Consider the following 20,578-nt stretch of genomic DNA (forward strand, 5'->3'; position numbering starts at 1 on the left):
TATATATATGCCTACACTAGCATACAAACGTTTGAGGTTGTTTTTGAAGAGAGTCTCTCGTTTTTTTTTTAAATATAAATCTTTTGAAACATCCTAAATGTCTTTACTGTCACTTTTGATTAAATATAATGCATACTTTCTGAATAAAAATATTAATTTCTTGACCCAAACCTTTTGGACGGTGGTGTATACTAAAAATAAGTTGTATTTGTTATTAGTCTTTTCTGTGTAAAAGTGCTATTTGTAGAAAAGCTACGCTATGGAAGCTCACACCCTGGGAATTTCATCACTTACTGACCTTTGAGCCCACATTTAAAGGAAATCACTCATTTGGCACCCATCCCATACAAACACTTTACACATCCACCTGAATGCCACTGTTATGACTGTAGCATGGATCATTTGACCCTGCAATAAATGGGTCATCAATCTGAATAAATCACAGATGAATACAAACACTTTACACATCCACTCACCTGAATGCCACTGTTATGACTGTAGCATGCATCATTTGACCCTGCAATAAATGGGTCATCAATCTGAATAAATCACAGATGAAATTGAAATAAAAATGTAATGCAGTCAAGACTATCCTGTTTTGTTTTTTTTTCAATTTTGTACAATTTCTATGACTCAATATTTGTCATTTTATGATAAAAAGGTTTCAGTCTCTTTCTTAGTCTCTTACTAAACCACTGAATGACATGCTCAGGCAAATCAAAAACTGGGTGGGACTAATGTGTCACAATGGGCGGGGTCAGTAATATCAAGATTGCTGGAATGTACCTGATGGATCTCATTATCTGTGAGTGAGTGAGGAGGCGTGTGTGTGAAAGACTACCAGTAAAACAGGAAGAGCTGGTGTGTGTATCATGCCACCAGAGCACCCTGCTATGCTGCAGACTTCAGTGTGCAATTGTGTTGGTCAAGAGAGTCACTCACACATGTCTTTCTGTGTTCTCTTGCAGTCTGCGGCTGTCTCCGATGGTGGTGAGTAATTAATCAATGTTTCGATATTAAAACCTCAAATCACATGTGAACCTCTTGTTCAAATGTCTGTTTTTTTGTTTGTTTTGTTTTTTGTCATATTTCTGTTCCACTCAGATGTTTTTTTCTATCACAGTTTCATTCTTTATTTTTACTTCTATTGTACTCCATGTCTTTGGGATCTAATTACTTCTACATATACATTACTTTCACCTTCTTGTGTTCCTTTCCTATTCTACTCCATTTTCACTCCAGTCTCATTTCTGATATCTCGTATCAGGCTCGGTGTTGTTTTCTATGCTGTGTTTTCAATGTTAATGTAGTTTATATATGTAGATCTGAAACGGATAGAGCTCTACCTAATTTAAGGAGAAAGCAAGCACAATTTTGACTGTCTTTTATTTGCCTGATCTCTTGATAAGATTGGCTTTCTGTTCCCTCTGCCATCCATCCCCCCAAATCCAGCTCTTACACAGCAGTTTTTGGCATTTTAAAGTCTCCGGCTCATTTTGTTGGAGTAAACAATGTAATTGGGTTCTTTTTTAGGTCAGTTGCAACATCATTTGTGTTCAGTTTTCCTCTGAAATCACAAATTTACTCTTGCATAACGTTATGATGTGACAAAAAAAAAATTCTGGTGTTTCATTACGTGCCTCTTTAAACATTCAACCTAACTTCCTCTTTTTATACAAAACTATTCACGAGGAACAGCAACAGTGATTGTACAGAAAGTAATATGTTGTCTGATTCATCAGGCCAGAGTGAGTTACTGTTTTGGCCTAAATCTCTGTATTTCAAGTCCAACTGCACTAGGAGTGGACAAGCCCTAACTACCTCCCCTCTCTCCCCTCAGTGCCTCAATTAGCATGTGTGAATGTGTCAGGGTTTCTGTGAATGTTTGCTTAACGTTGCCAGTCAGAGCCATAGATCTTTCAGCCTTATGCATAACAAAAGGCACGGAGGGACAAATGTATGCATGCAAAACTGTGAGGAACTTACGCTTACACTTTATTTCGATAGTCCACTTTGGACATTCTACTATCTATAAGTAACTGTAACTAGATGTCAACTAACTCTCATTCATTTGCAGCTACATGTCAACTAACTTTCATTAGAGTATTAGTAGACTAGTTATGGTTAGTGTTTGTAGAATCATTTGACGTATTTGCACAGTTATAGTCAGTAAAATGTCTTCAAAATTAAGTTTACGCAGATACTTCCACTAATACTCTAATGACTGGTATTTGACATGTAGATGCTTGTTGTTAGTAGGATGTTTAAGGTGGACAAAGTGTTTCCAACTTACTTCAGCAGACTGTTTCTTTTACGATCCTGTAGTATTGTTTTTAATGTGTGTGTTTGCGAATGGGCACAAAATAGTTTGTGGCCTCATCAAGTTGCCCTTCAACCACAACGACCATGAGAGGATCTGAATTGAGTTTAGCCCGGCTGGATCAGTGTTCAGATACCGGGGCCAGTTTTATCCCCTAGAAACTGTTCCAGGATCAATTAACGGCATGGCAGGATGTTGTAAATCTGCCTGTGAAAGCAGAGAGAGCGAGTTAAGGACCACTTGTAACGTCAGTAATAGATCAAAGTGCAAATCTCAGCAACCTTTCATTTTCTTCAATATTCTGCTGGCTTTAGACTTGAGCTGTGTTCTTGTAGACGCCTCAGTGTGAGTTTTACAGTCTGGACCTCTCCTTCTGTAAGACTTTACAATTAAGAATTATGTTAAAACAACTAAGAATTTACAGGAGGTCTGCATCTAGGAATCAGTGACATAATGCTTATTTTTTCTGCCCGGAGCTGTTGATTTATTCAAAATGAAAATCTTAAATACAATGACTTTAATGCACCTCCTCTATGATGAACTTGTTGATGAACTGAATTGAAATTCATTTAAATATTTTTTGGGGAGCATTAAGTAAAAAATGTCAGGGTGGTTGATATCAAAAGGAATTAAATATGAAATTCTTAAAAAGAAAACCTTAGTTATGGCAAATATTAAGTAAAAATTAAGCAAATATCAAGTTATCTTACATTAAGTATGGCATATATTAAGTAAATATTAAGCAAATATAAAGTAATCTTAATATTAGAGAAAAGACTGCATTACTGCATACATTAATATTTGGAAAAAATGTCTGTTTAATCAAAATCATATGGGCTGGCCAACGATCAAGCGGGAAAAAAAAATAATGAAACAGGAAATTATATCTTTTTTTATATATATAAAATGATTAGAATGCATGCATTTTCATCATGGATACTCTTATTTTGTCATATTGCCCCTATTACAACAGGACCAGTGTGCATTTTATGCAACACAGTCAAAATGAAATCATCCCATCTGTTTTGTGTGTGCAGTTTGTCTTGGGTTATGGTGCTCCTGGGTGCTGGTCCAGCATTAATATTGCAGGTTCTTGTTACCTCTACCGTCTAAGTTTCCCTCCCCTCTCTACTTTCAATAATTTATCATCTACCCGTTCAAAGCTTTGTGCACAGGCCACTCTATCTGTTTACCTCTATGCATGGCATGCATGTAGTCTCATCGCTGTCTCTGTGTTGTTTAGTTAGTTTCTAGTTGCTTATGATTAATGCGGCCAGCATGTACGTTAGCTGTATGGACAGTTTGATGGCTGTTCACCCTCTGCTCCGTGGCAGTGTGTGTTTGTAATGTGGGGTGATGGATGTCAAAGCCTGGCGTCCCATTGGCATGAAATACCTGGTGAAGTGGCATCACACAGGCTCGTACCAGCTTTACCCAGGTAAGAGCTTGTGCTGATAGTGACCCACAGTCTGCTGAGCTTCTTTCAGAGGTGCTTTCTGAGTGCATCTTTTCAGTGTACGTTTTATATTCAGCTATGCTAAAACTGTTTATGTCTTGCATAGCCTTTCAGGGTTTTGAAGGAACACACACAGAACATAAGTAAATTTTGTTAAGTTGCATTTACCTTGGAACAGTTTATTGTAACATGGAATATAGTCAAATGAACCTGTTTTATTTACTTTTTCGTCCTTTGTGCAGCTTGACAACTCCTGTTTACTATGAACAGTTTGATTTTTCAAATACTCGTGTATTCCACAGATAAAATAACAGAATGCAAATTTGGAACAACATTTGGGCGAGTAAATAATGACTTTTTATTTTTGGGTGAACTGTGCCTTTAAAGAAGGATTTGCTTTGTAACTTTAATCGATAGTATTTGATTACAAGAATTCACTAACCAATCAGAATCACCCAGAAACTAAACCGAGAGCATCTGACAGCCGCAGCAGCAAAAGAAGTATCAGATAGTTTAAGAAATCAGATTAAGGATGGATGAAGGCATTTTGATAAGTAGTCAAACATCTTGAATTTGTCAATGAATTTGAGCATCTTCTGTCGCTCGAGCGCTAAAGTTTTGTTGTTCATTTTCAAATGCCGGTCTATTTTAAGAGTATGGTTTTAATTTAGAACACCCTCCTTATTCAGGCATCAGGATTACATAATTTTAGGTCCCGCTGGGCATTTCGTGATTTGAAAGAGTTGAGGTTTTGGGGGGATTATTGTGTAAGTTTGTCATATGCAACTTGAGAAATCGAATAAATATAAAGCTTCATGTCACTATAAATGTCTACTTTAACAAAAATAATTGTGACACTCTGTTTGGTGTGAATAATAGTAACAGTGTTATCTCATTGTGTGTGTTTAGAGCTGAACAGTGTGGACCTGAAAGGCTGTGGCAGTGATAACAGTCTGAACAGCAATGCTAGCCTCCCTAGTGTGCAGTGCCATAGACGCCACACTGAACGGCGCGTTGCATCATGGGCCGTCTGCTTCGAGCGGCTGCTACAGGATCCCGTCGGTGTCCGATATTTCTCGGTACGTTGGATCGGTCCAAGCACTGTTACAGAATCCTTGATCGATATTGGCTGTGTACAAGTCAAGCTTTATGCATTTTAATTGAAAATGTGAAGAACTCAGATAGTTTCTTATCAGAACTTGCATAAGTTTTAAAGGCTTTCTCAGCGAGGTTGCATGAGGAACTCAATTAATTCAAGGTCTCAAACAAAACCACCAGGAAGTGTTTGGAAAGGATTTTTGCTATCTGTAAAGCAAAGAATGCCTAGAGAATTTAGTTCAGCCAGTGAGTGAGTAGTTTAGTTTTCTACTTGAAAGGTGAAAAACAACACATGTGTAAGGACTTTTTTTTTGTATGTTTTGCAGAATAATCAATAATGTTTGATTGATCTCTTTTTCTCTTCATCCTGCAGGAGTTTCTGAAGAAGGAGTTCAGTGAGGAGAATATTTTATTTTGGCAAGCATGTGAATATTTCAGTCATGTTCCTGAAACAGACAAGAAACAGGTATAAAGTCCACATTTTTACCAGTGGAATTGTTCAAGTTTAATTAATTTTTTTATTTTATTTGGGCACTTGATCACAAAACATATGCCGTGAATTTTTGGAGGCTGTTTTTTTTGTCCATTGCACTCCATTTAGTGTAGTAAATACACCCTTTGCGTGGACAGGTTGAAATAAACAATGTTTTTCATTTGCTGTTTGATTGTGACCTTGTCATAACTTTTGGCCCCCAGCTGTCCCAGAGGGCCAGAGAGATCTACAACAGCTTCCTGTCGAGTAAGGCCACCACACCCGTCAACATTGATAGTCAGGCTCAGCTGGCTGACGACATCCTCAACGCTCCAAGGCCAGACATGTTTAAAGAGCAACAGCTACAGGTAAGACAGGAAGTGGGGCTACAGCACTGTATTTCTGAGTACAATCAAAAATTTCCAAATGCACCTCAGGCTCGGTGTCGGTGTCAAGCCCATCCTAGAGATTTTGAAATGTTGGAAAGTCTCTTTACATGCCTTAACATGTCTTTTTATGTGGTTCTACTTTCCTAGAACAATTAATATAAAATAATCAAATAGTTTCAGTTATTGTATTTTTTTATGACAACATACAATATAAAAAAAAGCTGATCCCAAAAGGCAATTGCTGTTTTTAAAATGACTGTGTACCCTTCACTGCATGTCTGTAAGGCTTTACCATCACAGCACCGTCTTTGAGGGCTGTAGGCAAGACGTGAAATAATAAAGTATTTTGAATTCAGCTCTGTGAGGTCATAAGATCATGAATGTAGCGTCCTGTAGACTCCAACCCCATGATAACCGTGAGGAAACCTGCGGGCAACCTTTGTGCATGTAGCAGCAGAGAATGTGCTCTTATAATGTGTCTTTTAAGGCGGAGAATCACGTTGCCGCATTTAGAGGCTCCTGTCTGGCTGTCACCTCCTTATCCAGGATCTCTGTAAATCACAAACTCACAGAAACATTATGTTGGCCGCATTTTACAATGCCAGATACTGTAGCTGTTCAGTGGTGTAATGCAAATCTGTCCTTTTTTTCTCTAACCCCATTTTTCTGGATATCTGTCTTTTAAAAACTGAATCTGGTGCCATAGAAACGGTGCAGATTACAGTTTGCATTTTGTTCAGAAAGATGTTTTTGAAGTCTCTTATGATGAACTAGGCTGCATTTATTTGATCAATAATACAATATAATCAGTAATATTGTGAAATATTATTACTGTTTTCTATTTTAATACATTGTAAAATGTAATGTTTTCCTTTGAATGCAAAGTTTTCAGTAGCCATTACTCCAGTCACATGATCCTTCAGAAATCATTCTAAAATTGCTGATTCAGTGCTTAAGTGACATTTATTATTATTATTATTATTATTAATGTTGAAAACAGAATTTAGTTGAGAACTTTTTTTTTTACTTTTTTTTCTCTAAGTCAAAAGAACCTATTCATTGCCATTAAAGGGAAATTACTGAACCTACACATATGAGCCTGATAAAAATGCTCATTTTAGAAGAAAATTTCAAACGGCACTTAGAGGCTTTTGCATCTGAAATCTTCATATGTTTTTACTGTCACTTTAGATTATTTAATACACACTTCCTGAATAAAAGTATTTGCTTCTTTCAAAAAAAAAGACTGACCTCCTTTCAACTTGAACGGAAGTGCATGTTATCCCAGCTGATAAGACCCACATTGGTGGTCATCAGCATATGTTTTTGTTAAGGATGCCGGTCCCAGCGTGAAATGCTGGTGCCCCCAGTGGTTTTGCTTAAGCTGCTTTACCAGCAAGACTAAAAAATCTATGCTTGTTGACAAACATAAAAGATACGGCTACGCTGGAATGGTATCAAGATTTATGCCAGTCTTGTAAGCAGCTGGTTTAACCACTCTTCTTTATTCCCTCAATAGATCTTTAACCTGATGAAATTTGACAGTTACACACGCTTCCTAAAGTCCTACGTGTATCAAGAATGTATGATTGCAGAGGTGGAGGGACGTCCTCTTCCAGACCCCTACCAGGTCCCCAGTAGCCCCACGTCCAAACATAGCACAAGCTCTGACCGCTCCAACCTCTCTACACCTAAAAAGGTAACACACCAAATTGTGTTTACTTGATGTCCTACGCCCTTCATTAGAAAAATGACGGTCTATTTGCAGTTGACACATTGACTTCCTTTGAAACGTAATCACAAAATCAAATAATCTGTGAAGCACTTCAAAGGACGATATCCCCAATTATCTCTCAGTGGAAGGTTTACTAACACCTTCAGTACTTTATGTACATTCATTTGTGATTATGTATGAACATTTATGAATTGATGACCTGTTCTGCATTGCAGAATGTAATAATGTTTGTAGATGGTATTTATTAAATTTATTTGGAAGTTGTACCAAAGATGTCAAATCATTTGGCTAAAATGTCTCACTTTTACTGTCCTTTAAAGGTATTTGGGACCTGGGAATAGTTTCACACTTAAAAGTATTTAATTGCGAATATCTTGTTGCTTTTGAGGTGTGAGGTTGAGCTATTGTCAACATTCTATTCTTGTTTACATAGTCAAGTGTTAGCATAGTTATCACACAAGCTTTCAAAGAAGAAAGACAGTCATCTCAGTTAACATCCCACCATGCCTTAGATCTAATTAAACGCAGTAAATTCCTGACCAGCTATGTGTCTCATTTTTACTCTGCATATCAATGACTCCACTAGAGAGAGTTTATTGTCTCTGCCTTGGACCTTTGTGTAATGCCTTTGTTTTTGAGTATGGAAAATAATCGAACATTTTTTTGAAGGTCCAGGATGACAAGAAGAGTAAATCGGGAAGGTCACTGAATGAAGACAGCAGAGATGAACATGGCGATAAAAAGAAAAGCATTTTCTTCTCCTGGTCCAGAAATAGAAGTTTTGGAAAAGGATCAAAGAAGAAGGAACTCGGAGACTACAGTGAGTGAGGAACATCAGTACTGAATCTGTACTGATACTGACATTTAATTTTTATTTTTTTTACATTGTGCACTTATGATGCTCATGAACTCTTTTCATACTTTTCATGTCTGCATTTTTGTTTCTGTGCTTCTCATCTCCTTAAATATTACCTCCAGTTTCTCCAGATTCCCTGCATTTTCCAATTTTTCAGTTACAAATGGTGTTTGTCTTTCATCACAGGCTTTACAGGTAGTAACGAACGGAGAGAATCACAGGGCTCTTTGTCGTCTGGTGCGAGTTTGGAACTTGCCACCTCTGGTTCTGGAAAAAACGAGGTGGGTCAAGACCATCTGACTCAAGCTGATGTTGATCTGTCTAGGATTATTAGGATTTTGTCATACCAAATATTATATACTGTATATCGTATTGGTCACACTTTATTTTAAGGTCCAGTTCTTGCTATTAACAAACCATTAACTACGACTTTTGCCTCAATAAACTCCTAATTTGTTGCTATTATTTAGCATAGTTAGTTTTTAAGTTTAGATATTGGGTAGGATTAGGAATGTAGAATATGGTCATGCAGAATATGTGCTTTATAAGTACTAATAAACAGCCAATATGTTAATAATAGGCATGCTAATAAGTAACTATTTAATAGTGAGAATTGGTCCCTAAACTAAAGTGTTACATGATGTTATGTGATGTAGTTATTTTTATTTTTTTTTATCTCCAATTTAATATAACTCAATAAAAATTTTTTTGTGGTTATTTAATTTATTTGCATTGTTCATTCTTTTATAATCCTCTGTCCAACAGGGTGAGACATCGCGGAACTCCATGGCATTGTCTGAGCGTGCTGTGCGTCACTGTAACATTAACCTTCCAGATGGCTCATGCTGCTCAGTACCCATCAGGCCTGGTGTCTCCATCAGAGAGCTGCTCTTAGGCTTGTGTGAGAAGCTCGGCATTAATTTGGCTGCTGTGGATTTGTTCCTAGTAGGAGGAGAAAAGGTAACATGCCTCATAGTGCAGTTCAGATACTGTATACTATAATAATAACCAGCAATAACGGTACCTTCACTTTTGCTTTTAATTTTGTCTTGTCCACCTTGAAAGGTTACAAAGTGGTTTCAGTATGTGTGTGTTTGGTGCGTGCTGCATTTATGTGTGTGTGTGTGTGTGTGCACATGTGTGCGCATCTGCATCATTTGATACTGCAGTGCTGTAATGGACTATAATAGCGTGTACTGTCCTTGTGTAAAGCCTTTAGTGTTGGACCAGGACTGCATGACACTGTGCTCCAGAGATCTTCGGCTGGAGAAACGTACGCTATTCCGGTACACACCTATTTATCTGTTTTTATCTCTGTCTATCCATACATTCATCTATCTTTTTTGTCAGTTTTATACTTTTTAAACCTAACTGAAGTCATTCATTATCAAACAGTTATCAGGATTCAATGTTGTAAAGTTTATTTTCCTTAACTTCTCTCTCTTTCTTCATCTCTCCCTCATAGACTGGATCTGGTGCCCATAAACCGTTCTGTTGGGCTTAAAGCAAAACCCACTAAGCCAGTTACAGAAGTGCTGAGGCCAGTGGTGGCCAAATATGGCCTGAACTTAGGAGACCTGGTGGCCAGGATAGTGAGTCAAACATGCTTATTTAAAAAAAAATAAAAAATAAATAAAAGAGAGAGAGGGTTTGCGTACGGATAATGTAGTATCTTGGATGTATCTAGTTCATTGGATGTATTGACATGTATCTTAGAAAATGTTTTATGCACATTATTGTATTTAAGAATTCTCACTAAAAACGTGATGACGATGTCTTTGTGGGTTATGAACCATGTTGGGTTATCAGGTTTCACATAAAGTATTTTTCCAACATCTTGCCTGTTTAGCTGGTTTGATTTTGTTGCACATTGCTATATAGAGATGGAGGAATATGTACCATAAAATATATGCATTTTGTGATTTTATGAAATGGTTATTAATTAGATATGATATTTTTGTGTGGGTAGAGTGGAGAGAAAGAACCGCTGGATCTTGGGCTTCCTATATCTAATCTAGATGGACTGCGGGTGGTTCTGGAAGTAGGAGACCACGTTCCAGGAAAAGGCAAGATACACACACACACATACAGGACAGACATCATTCACATCATCCAATCTGATTCTTTGATTTCACCCACTGTGAAACAATAGCATAAAGGCCAAGAGCAGTGTTTTAGGCACTTAAATGCATGTTAACTGCAATTATATTAAAATGGATTATAGTTTACATTTATTATAAATTTTAGAATTGCTTCTATTATTTTTTAAATATGGTTAAAATGCTGAATATACTGACAAGCATTTATGGTAAACTAAAACATACATTAATACTTAAATCTTGTATTATATGTATATATGTAATTACACATTTGTAATGATGAAGGTGCAATTGCGTACATTTAAAATACTGATTTAGTAAAAAATTAAAATGAAGTTCATATGCTTTAGTATGTTAGTTTACACATCAAAGTACACTTTGTATTCTGAAAGTAAAATGGGTTATGAATGCCTTGTCTTTTACATAGTTACTCCCTCTCTAAACAGACAAACAAAAGCTGGCCTCATCTAAAAGTCACGGTCCACCTCTGTCTACGCGAAGCCAGTCTGCCACAGTAAGACCTTGATCTCAAAGATCGTACATTTTCATCTCCTTCTCTCTCTTTCTTTCTGTTTTTTGGCCTGTGTGTGGGGAGTGTGTGCATGGCTGGCTCCCCTGTTCTTTTCTCCGGTCTGAAGGCTGTGTGTATCTGTGCGTTTCTGGGCCTGTGGATGATCTAACCCTCCTTCTCGGATCACAGCAACCCCAACTCTTTACCACTTCCTTTCCTTCAACACACCACAACGTTGTGAGGGGATAGCAGACTGTCCGCCAAGAGTTCCTTGGGTTCAAGGGTTCATCCCTTGCACAGATTCTCGTCTTAATAGTTACTGATAGCTGTGTGATATGTTGAGAGAAATGGTGGAAAAACGAGAAAGTAGAGAGTGGATGTTCATTGATGTTAGGTGTTGTGGTGGCATGCTGTGCTGGTGGTGGTTTTTCTGCAGTGACATGCTGTGCTAAATGGAGATTGACTGCACAAGAAGAATGAGTATGTACACTAGTTTTAGTGATAGTGACTAGAGGCCCACCCAGTGCCCCATGAGGCCCCTGTAGTTTTAGCCCTGCGCCCCAGATAAAGCCTTGTAGAAGAGACGCTTCTCATCCATGCACCCTTAATGTGCCCCATTCTCATTGTCGCTACCCAGGGGGAGGACAAAGCGTCAGGAAAGCCTTCGGCTGTGAAAACCAGGGCCCAGGTGGAAAAGCGCAAACAGAAAAAACTTAATATAGATGAAGCTGAAGGTAAAAAAAAAAAACAATTTCACTTTCTTGAATAATCTCTCTTTCTTTCTCCTAGTTAAGCACTAGTTGTTCTTGGCTATATCTTATGCTAACAGTCTCTGTAGCAACACTGGCTGACGTAGCTAATGCTAACACAAGCACACTTTGAACTGGCAGCCGCAGTTATTCTTTTTGCTGGTGTCTTGCGAGAATGTTTTCTATCTAACATGTCAAATGTGCTTTTTACATTCCAACAAATAAAAATGGTTTAAAATTGTGTTTGTTTTTTGACCAGAATTCTTCGAGCTCATATCCAAAGCACAGAGCAACAGAGCTGACGACCAGCGGGGTTTGCTGAACAAATCCGACCTTGTCCTTCCTGACTTTCTGCGCCTCGACACGGAAGCAGATGGCAACAACCTCAGCTCCACTCCTGTCTCCCACAAGACCCGGCCCCGATCCAAGGAGAACGGCTCCACGCTCAGTGCCAGCCACCAATCGCAGAGCTTAGATTCAGCGGTGGAAGGCACAGCGCCTAGACGTGCCCTGATGCCTCCCAATAGTGCTTTCAGAAACGCAGCAGGCCGAAATCCACCGCCGTTTAGATCCTCACTATCCCCAATCCCACACTCGCAAAAAGGGGGCTCGTCCGGGATCACAGACTGGAGGAGCGACGGAGGGGTGCAGGCACTGGAGGAAGAGGAGAGCGGCACGGACCTGACATATGTCGCTGAAGGCGACATCACAAGCCCTAACAGCTCTCTCCTTCACCAGTCCCCCATGCCTCTCCCTCCCTCCCCAGACCGACCAAAACTCCTGAGGGAGGACACTTACCAGGACAGCTGGGCTCGATCAGGTACCTCTCCTGTGTGAACAAACTAATCTCGCATATGTTATCCTCACCTCTCTCTGGTTCCTCCTGAAGATGTGTGTGATTTCTGAGTGCTGTGGATTTGCTGTGTTCCTCATCGTAAACCCTGTGCCAAACCTTGGCAAAACCACCTCCTTCCCATGTACATTTGACACCCTTTAAGCACTTTAATGAAGAATCGAAAAAGAGACTTTTACCTACAAAGCATTTGACAGTTCCCCTGAAAGTATTTTAAAATGACTAGCCACACACAATTTTGACAGTCATTAACCTTCACAGCTTTTTTTTCCACTGAGAGAAACAATAGAGTTATTGTAGCCAGTCGGACTGATTTGAGGTCAGTAGTGAACTGAAGTGATCTTGCTCTTCTTCTGCATATCTCTGCCCTCTGGCTGATCACATGATGGCCTTAACAGGAGCCGCAACTGACTGAACTAAACGTGATAATTCTTTGACACTAAATAAAAACTACATTGCAGACGTGGAGTGTTTGAGGTGACAAGCACCCTCGTTTATGCATGAATATATTTGTCTGTTCAAAAATATTGTTTAAATGATGTGAATACACAAATGGATTAAAACATAAACAAGCACAATCCGTTTTAGTACGACAGAGGCCTCGCCTTACCAGTGGTTACCAGTAGCGTGCCTTCCATGAAACATAAATATTGACAGAGTCTTCAGTAACTCCTCATGACCTCACATTTTTATATTTCAATCTTAAATTGAGACCTCAGAGCTTTTTTTATTATTATTTTTCCATTGTATTCTTATGCAATTCAACAATGTGTAGCTACGCAGATCACTTCCTGTTTATCACCATGACATCACTTCCATGTTTTTAAAGCTACGGTATATGTTTCATATGTAATTGTGTAATATAATCCTAAGAAAGGATTAATTTATCCCTTACGAAACATCAGTATATCTTCTTGAATGATAAAATACTAAATGTGTACATAGTTTCTGTTACAGCTGTGTGATTTATTGCTATGTTGAGTTGCCAACATTGTTGAATTGTTCTCCATTCAATTCCTTCTGACACTGAAATCATTTTCAGTTTTCTGTAGCAGTCTTTTTTGTAGACGACCAATATCTCTACTCGGATTGATATTTCTGCAAACCTGTAAATAGAGTTAAATAAATTTTAGGGGTGAGATCTTTCTCCCTTCCTCATTGTTTGTGTCTTGTTACGATCTCTTTCCAGTACCTGTTTTCAATTTCTACTGTTTCGTAGGCCTGAAACATACTCTAAGTACGTAAACACACATGCTTCCAACTAGCAAGTTGGAGTTTATTTATTGTTGTACACTGTCATACGCAGCACAAATGCATATTGCATTCTCAGTCTTACCACTAGGGGTGCTATAAAAGGTATTGTCTGTGTCTAGTCAGTTTTCTCTTTTAGGTCTACTACTGTTATGATGAAGCAACCATTTAAAGAGAATCTTGCTAAACAAGTTTGATCATGAACATGTATAATGCCAATTAAAATTAATTAACAGATGTACAGTAAAGATAACTCTGCAATTGGCATGTGATGGCCAAGCATTGTTTGCGTACTTGTGAGAGCATGTTTCTGGCCTTAGGGTTATCACAATGTCACATATGCACTTTGAGGAATAAGACTTGTGAAATCAGTGCATAACATGGCATGTTATGTTATATTTATATGAAATTTTATCTTAACTCATTGGCTAAATCACCAGGACTTCCTAAGCAAACCAATCACTTTCTCTTGGAAAAAGTCATCTTGACAGAGCTCTTTGAAACCAAGAGTTGTCCAACTAAAACATTTAGTAAGATTTTTTGTCTTAGTTAAATTATTTAAATTAATACTTTTATTCACCAAAGACACATTAATTGGTCAAAATGAACAGTTAAGACATTTATGTTACAAAAGATTTTTTATAATTTTTTCAAACAAATGCTGTTCTTCTGAGCTATACATCAAGGAGTCTTTTTAAAAATGTATCAGTTTGCCACAAAAATATTTAGCAGCACAACTGTTTTTCACAATAATAATAATTGTTTCTTGAGCAGCAAATCAGCATACTAGACTGATTTTTTTCTAAAGCATCATGTGAAACTGTAGATATTGTGAAATTATATATATATATATATATATATATATATATATATATATACAGGGCTACAGACAGCGACTATATTTTTGCGACTAATTTTTGTGAGCGGTCGCACTGGCGCGACCACCGCGTTGTCCAACTCATTAGCGCTGCCATTTCTGTTGCATTTGAGAAACATCAAACGGCAAACTAAACGAAAGTGAAACTAAACCGCGCTACGTTTCAGCTGCGCAGCGCGGACCGTTTATCAGCTCGGACGGCGACGCAAACAAACTTGTTTGCCGAAGTTGATTTCGCGGCACTGTTACTGCACAGATGCAACAATGCTGCGAGATCCAGTGAGAAGCGTTTGAATTCGCCGCACAATGATAAGGTTGCTGCGAGATCTAGTGAGAATCATTCAAATCCTGGACAGAATTCTCTGTTATAAACAGCGCTGACATAGGCCTACATCAGGAAACCAGAAGCGGTAACGCTAACTGTAACCATGGTGTTGTGGTAGAAATAGTCGAATGCATTACATCATTCAACGTCAGGAAACCAGAAGCGGTAACGCTAACTGTAACCATGGTGTTGTTTTAGAAATAGTCCAGTGCATTACATCATTAATTTCAGGGTTTGTAGAACCTTTTGAGATTGAAATTCAAGCACCTTTCAATGACTTTCAAGCATTTCACACAACTATTTCCAGCACTTTAAAGCTCTAAAATGATCCGGTTTAAATGTTATTTTTTAATGGGATGACCAAAATATACACTTATGTAAAATTGAAAAAAATACATCAAATCACAATTATAACCAGTATACGGCAGCAGAAGAGCACTTGTTGGCTTATTAGTCATTCATTTATACTTTTTCTCTATACTTTGAAATTATAAAATCACTATTATAAAATATCAAATCATCAAGAAATCAGTCAGAATTTTACACTTTTTTGTGTATGAAGTAAAAAAAGTCACAAAGTGCCTTGAAAAACAAACTTTTCTTCAATTTGCTACTAAATCACACATAATCACTGAAGTTGGCCAGTTCCATATACTAGAAGAATAATGGTACATTTAATAAGAGTGGAATATATAAAATTTTTATATAAAAATTAGATTTTGCACCTATTACTGTTGTTAATAAAAGTAAATTTTGTATGCATCTTAACTCAAGCTTAGTGCTTTGCTGTCAAATCTGTATAAATAATAAACAAAAGAAAAATAAACAAGAAATGAACATGTAATATTATTAGTAACTGCACTTATTAATGCAAAACAATAGTAACCAGTCATAAGGGTCAATTTTTCGAAATTGAGATTTATGCATCATCTGAAATGTATGCATAAGACTTTTTGATGTATGGTTTGTTAGGATAGGACAATATTTGGCCGAGATACAACTATTTGAAAATCTGGAATCTGAGGGTGCAAAAAAAAATCAAAATATTGAGAAAATCGCCTTTAAAATTGTCCAAATGAAGTTCTTAGCAATGCATATTACTAATCAAAAATTACGTTTTAATATATTTACAGTAGGAAATTTACAAAATATCTTCATGGAACATGATCTTTACTTAAAGGGTTAGTTCACCCAAAAATGAAAATTTCCCCATGATTTACTTACCCTCAAGCCATCCTAGATGTATATGATTTTCTTCTTTAAGACGAATACAATCGGAGTTATATTAAAAAACATCCTGGCTCTTCCAAGCTTTATAATGGGAGTGGATGGTAGCCAAAAATTTGAAGTCCAAAAAATTGTACCAATACCAAGGAAGTGTCCTAATTCTGCATTGTCGCCCTCAGTACTTTATCACGCTCCAAAAGAAGGGAAACCCTCCATACACAGAAATCAAAATGCTGTTGTAATTTGACCATGAAGCCAAATTATTGCACGATTACTCCTCCTGTATTGAAATATGTATTTCAATATCTTTACTAATTTTATCACATGACCACTGCTTTACACCCTGTTTGTTATTATTGCATTACTGTCAGCAAGGACTGTTTGTTCTGTTCTGTCAGGCTCTGGGAAGTACAAAAGTAAGACAGGTTTGTCAGGCAAATTTCCAACTCTGGACTTGAATAAATTGAGTTTAAGGTGGTTAAAAGAAGAAATACACATGTTCTGAGTGACAGAAGAAATCTGTTTTGTCCTGATGACTCATTTGAGCTATTTTTAGACCAATAAAAATGAATTGAGTTTCTGATGTATGGGACATAAGGCATTTAAAGATAATTATGAGTAAGACATTCATTGTAAGAACACGTCTTCCCATTTTATGAAGCCACATATATTGCTTCCAATATCCCAATGTTTTAAAATGAGGACATAAGGAATTTATTTTCTAGACTAGTTAAACTACAGTCAAACGGGAATGGGTTTAGTTATTAAAAATACAACTATTTAATCTTATAATTTATCATTTTTAGCAGATTAAATCAGGTGTATATTTTGCTCACTCAAAAACAGTCTCACAGTAATCTCACTAGTACACAGCTGAGCTGAACACAATCAGCATAGTACAGGCCGGACTTGAATGGGTGAATCATTTTTGTGAATTGTTCGTTTAAATGAATCGTCCGAGCGATTCAATCAGACTTTTTAACGCTTTGAGAGAGAAAGGAGCGTTTAAATCGACTTTCCTGCGCTAAAGATGAGAGAGAGCATTAAGGTGGGCCTGTTTGATTATTCCCTCAGCTGAGCTGAGACATTAAAAACAGCGGTGAAGCATTTGATCTCTAGCTACAATTTAAAATACTGAAAAATATATTATTAGCGTCGCTACTTTTAGTTATATATTTACCAACTAATGCAAATTCAACTAATTCCTTTTTAAAATGAGAAATGCTTGGGAAAGCCAGTGCTTTGGAATAGGATGATTGACTGCATTTCAGGATCAAATGCCTAGTGTTTCATTTCGAAGACGTTTTAGGTAGATTAAACATTAAACCATTCTACTTAATTTGAACTTGGTAAAATTTAACTGCAAGGATACATTTGCTATTTTTTTGTTGGCCAAGAATCCCATCTGGGTGCTCATGTCCACCGAACACTCACGTCTGCAGCGTGTGAAGGACCCAATAAATCCACCGGTCATGTTCAAGTGTTTGTGGTAAGACTTTTGCACCCGACGAGTTTTAAACATCTGCTTGAACTTCAGTAACAGGAAGACTATGTTTTTTCCCATGAAGAAGATTTAGAAAGTGAATCCCCTCAAAAGGCACTGCTGACGCAAAACCCCATCATATTGTTCCTCAGAAATCTTGCAGCTTGTTTTCAAACTCGTAGTGATGGTCAAATGCATTACAATGTTTGATATGCGAGAAAGCAAAGTCTTACCCTGTTGAAAAAAACAGCATATGCTGGTTAGGTATGTTTTGACGCTGGGATGCTGGTTTAAGCTGGTCCTTTGCTGGTTTATGCTGGTCCTTTCCAGCAAAGGACCAGCTTAAACCAGCATCCCAGCGTCAAAACATACCTAACCAGCATATGCTGTTTTTTTCAACAGGGTAGGAGGCTTGTAAACGGCAAACATACTGCCAAGACAAATTATAGGACATTCAGCACTCACATCAATGTTAGGAGGGCAACTTGAGTCTGAATGAGTGAGATTCAGAAAAGAGATGGTGCTCCATCTAGTGTCCATGGCAGATAAGTGATTATTGAATTATTGCATTTAAAAAACATGCCAGTAATGTGCCAAAAGCTTTTTGTCATTAGAGTTTAGACCTGGAATAGTGAGATTCCTAAAGAGAAGTGCATATGTTTGATAATCAGTTTAATTATAATATGAAGACTTTCTTGAAGACATGATCAATACCTCATGCCTCTAGGGAGACTAGATACAGGGTTTAAATGAAATTCGCTTCTGTTCGGGCAAGTAGTTTTATCTGGTGCCACAAGGGGGCAGTGTATCTGTAACTAATGACTCAACAACACAAAGCAGCTCAAATTCAATACACCATGATGTGCACAGCCAAACTCAGTTCTGTCTTCATCAGCCTCACTTTTTCTCTTAACATTTTCCTCTAGCACACATCGATAACACTTAGCAGTGTGTATTCGCAACAACAGCCTTTCCTGTATCAGAGACTGACTAATAAAAAACCAGTGAACACACTTGAGAGAATGATTATTAGCATGGAAATGAGTTTGCATTTGGTCAGGAGGAGTCTTTTTAGAGGACATTAGTAGCTTAAAAATCAAGCTAACAAGTCATGGCCACTCATCTCATCATGTGCTGCAACGTCTTATAGTCCAATTCGATTGCATGTCGCTAAGCAACTTGATGATGAGCTATAAATGACTTTTGTATCTATCCTTTAGACAGTTTTTAACTGGTTAGCCTGGGAGACTGGTTAATGTGTGCAGAAGAGCAGAAGCCAACATCTCAGTCTTGAACCAGTTTTAATTGGTGAAACATACAAGATAAGTACCCCATAAATTGTGATTACGACAATCAACAGAGCATGGGGAACAATTAAGGGTTGCTTTTAAGTCTCATAAAGGCTAGCTGCATTGACCTCCAAAAAGCATAGATCCAAAATAAGCCTGATTTTGTGCACGAGCTATATGTAAAATTAATTTAGATGGACGAAATAGATGTTTGACATGTAAAAAATTTAAATGAAAAATCATATTAAAATTGACAGAAATTAAAGTTTTATTACAAACTGTGTAGCTCAGTAGCTTGATTTGTCAGTAGAAGACATTGTTCAGTCTTAATTTTGTAAGACAGGAATGTCTAAAACATGACTGCTGCTCTTATTAATCAAGTCTAGTGTTGGATCTGCTTGAGTATAGAGATGGATTACACTAGCATGTCTGTTTTGTGAAATGGTGTGTGTAAGAGATCAAAGTGCTCACTTTCATAAACAATCTTCAAGTCTTATGAACAAAATTCTCTGTAAGTATTACATGTACACTACCATTCAGTAAGAAATGGATACTTTTAATGTGCAAGAATATATTAATGTGATCAAAAGTGAAAGTAAAGACGTTTAGAATGTTACACATTTCTGTTTCATATAAAAGCTGTTCTTTTTAACTTTCTACTACATAAAAAATGTATCATGGTTTCCATAAACATAAACATATTAAGATGCACAACTGTTTTGAGCACTGATAATAAAAATAAATTATTCTTGAGCCCCAAATTAGCATATTAGAATGATTTCTGAAGGATCATGTGACACTGAAGACTGGAGTAATGACTGCTGAAAATTCAGCTTTTCCAGGAATAAATTACATTTTAAAATACATTCAGATAGAAAATAATTGTTTTAAATTGTAATAGCACTTTATAATATTACTGTTTTATAGTATTTGTGATCAAATAATTACACCCTTAGTGAGCATATAGACTTGTTTAATTTTAAAATTTTTACCAAGTTATGTATAAATCAGATGAAATCTGAAATTTTTGTATGATAAACTAAAACCTCAGCACTCTCAAACATTGCCTTTGTGACATTCAGTGTAGATTATTCTGCCAGTGTCTCAGCAAACTTTAAATATTGTCATGACTTGAATAATGCAACACATTGATGTGGGTGTAAAGTCACATTCAAGTAGAAATGACAAAGAACACAGCATATAACTAGCCCATATGACTCCACATGGCACTGTTTTCCAATTTTTGTCTACCAAACAGGCATAATATGTTATTCAATAAAAACATACTGTCTGCCATGGCTATAAAATGTCATTGAAAAAGACACATCAATAATACTGTCTGTCTGGTCACAAGACCTGGAAGAGCTGGCATTTGACATCATTGATGTCAGATCTGCTGCATCAGATTATTTGTGCTAAATAAGTCAAGTCTATATTGAACATGTCATTGCTTTTTCTAATCTATTTTCATGTTTGTTATTTATCAACATTTCTGCAAAAACTGTGCTCTATCAATTAATATCTTAATGTTTCCTCCTCTCCCCTTTTGACTATCCCTCCTTAGTGAAAAATGAAAGACGTCAGAGAG

At 37.1% G+C, this 20,578-nt stretch overlaps 1 protein-coding gene across 2 annotated transcripts in view; it reads left to right on the top strand.

The window, feature by feature from the left end:
- The window catches only part of LOC107679871 (regulator of G-protein signaling 12-like), a 51,548-nt gene extending 37,859 nt beyond the window's left edge, over positions 1-13,689 (top strand). Inside the window, exons 4-17 of one of the 2 annotated variants that reach the window (XM_016475585.1) lie at positions 969-990; positions 4,686-4,855; positions 5,248-5,340; positions 5,571-5,714; positions 7,255-7,434; positions 8,140-8,290; positions 8,513-8,607; positions 9,092-9,286; positions 9,539-9,612; positions 9,792-9,918; positions 10,296-10,392; positions 10,872-10,939; positions 11,574-11,670; positions 11,945-13,689. In XM_016475585.1, the coding sequence (XP_016331071.1) occupies positions 969-990; positions 4,686-4,855; positions 5,248-5,340; positions 5,571-5,714; positions 7,255-7,434; positions 8,140-8,290; positions 8,513-8,607; positions 9,092-9,286; positions 9,539-9,612; positions 9,792-9,918; positions 10,296-10,392; positions 10,872-10,939; positions 11,574-11,670; positions 11,945-12,522 (2,091 nt within the window). In that variant the 3' untranslated portion in view covers positions 12,523-13,689. The remainder of the gene's footprint in view (positions 1-968; positions 991-4,685; positions 4,856-5,247; positions 5,341-5,570; positions 5,715-7,254; positions 7,435-8,139; positions 8,291-8,512; positions 8,608-9,091; positions 9,287-9,538; positions 9,613-9,791; positions 9,919-10,295; positions 10,393-10,871; positions 10,940-11,573; positions 11,671-11,944) is intronic. The other variant, XM_016475586.1, reaches the window with a different exon arrangement.
- Positions 13,690-20,578: the final 6,889 nt, after the last annotated feature.

This window comes from Sinocyclocheilus anshuiensis, unplaced genomic scaffold (genome assembly GCF_001515605.1).
Source record: "Sinocyclocheilus anshuiensis isolate Anshui unplaced genomic scaffold, SAMN03320099.WGS_v1.1 scaffold788, whole genome shotgun sequence".
Classification (NCBI taxonomy): domain Eukaryota; kingdom Metazoa; phylum Chordata; class Actinopteri; order Cypriniformes; family Cyprinidae; genus Sinocyclocheilus; species Sinocyclocheilus anshuiensis.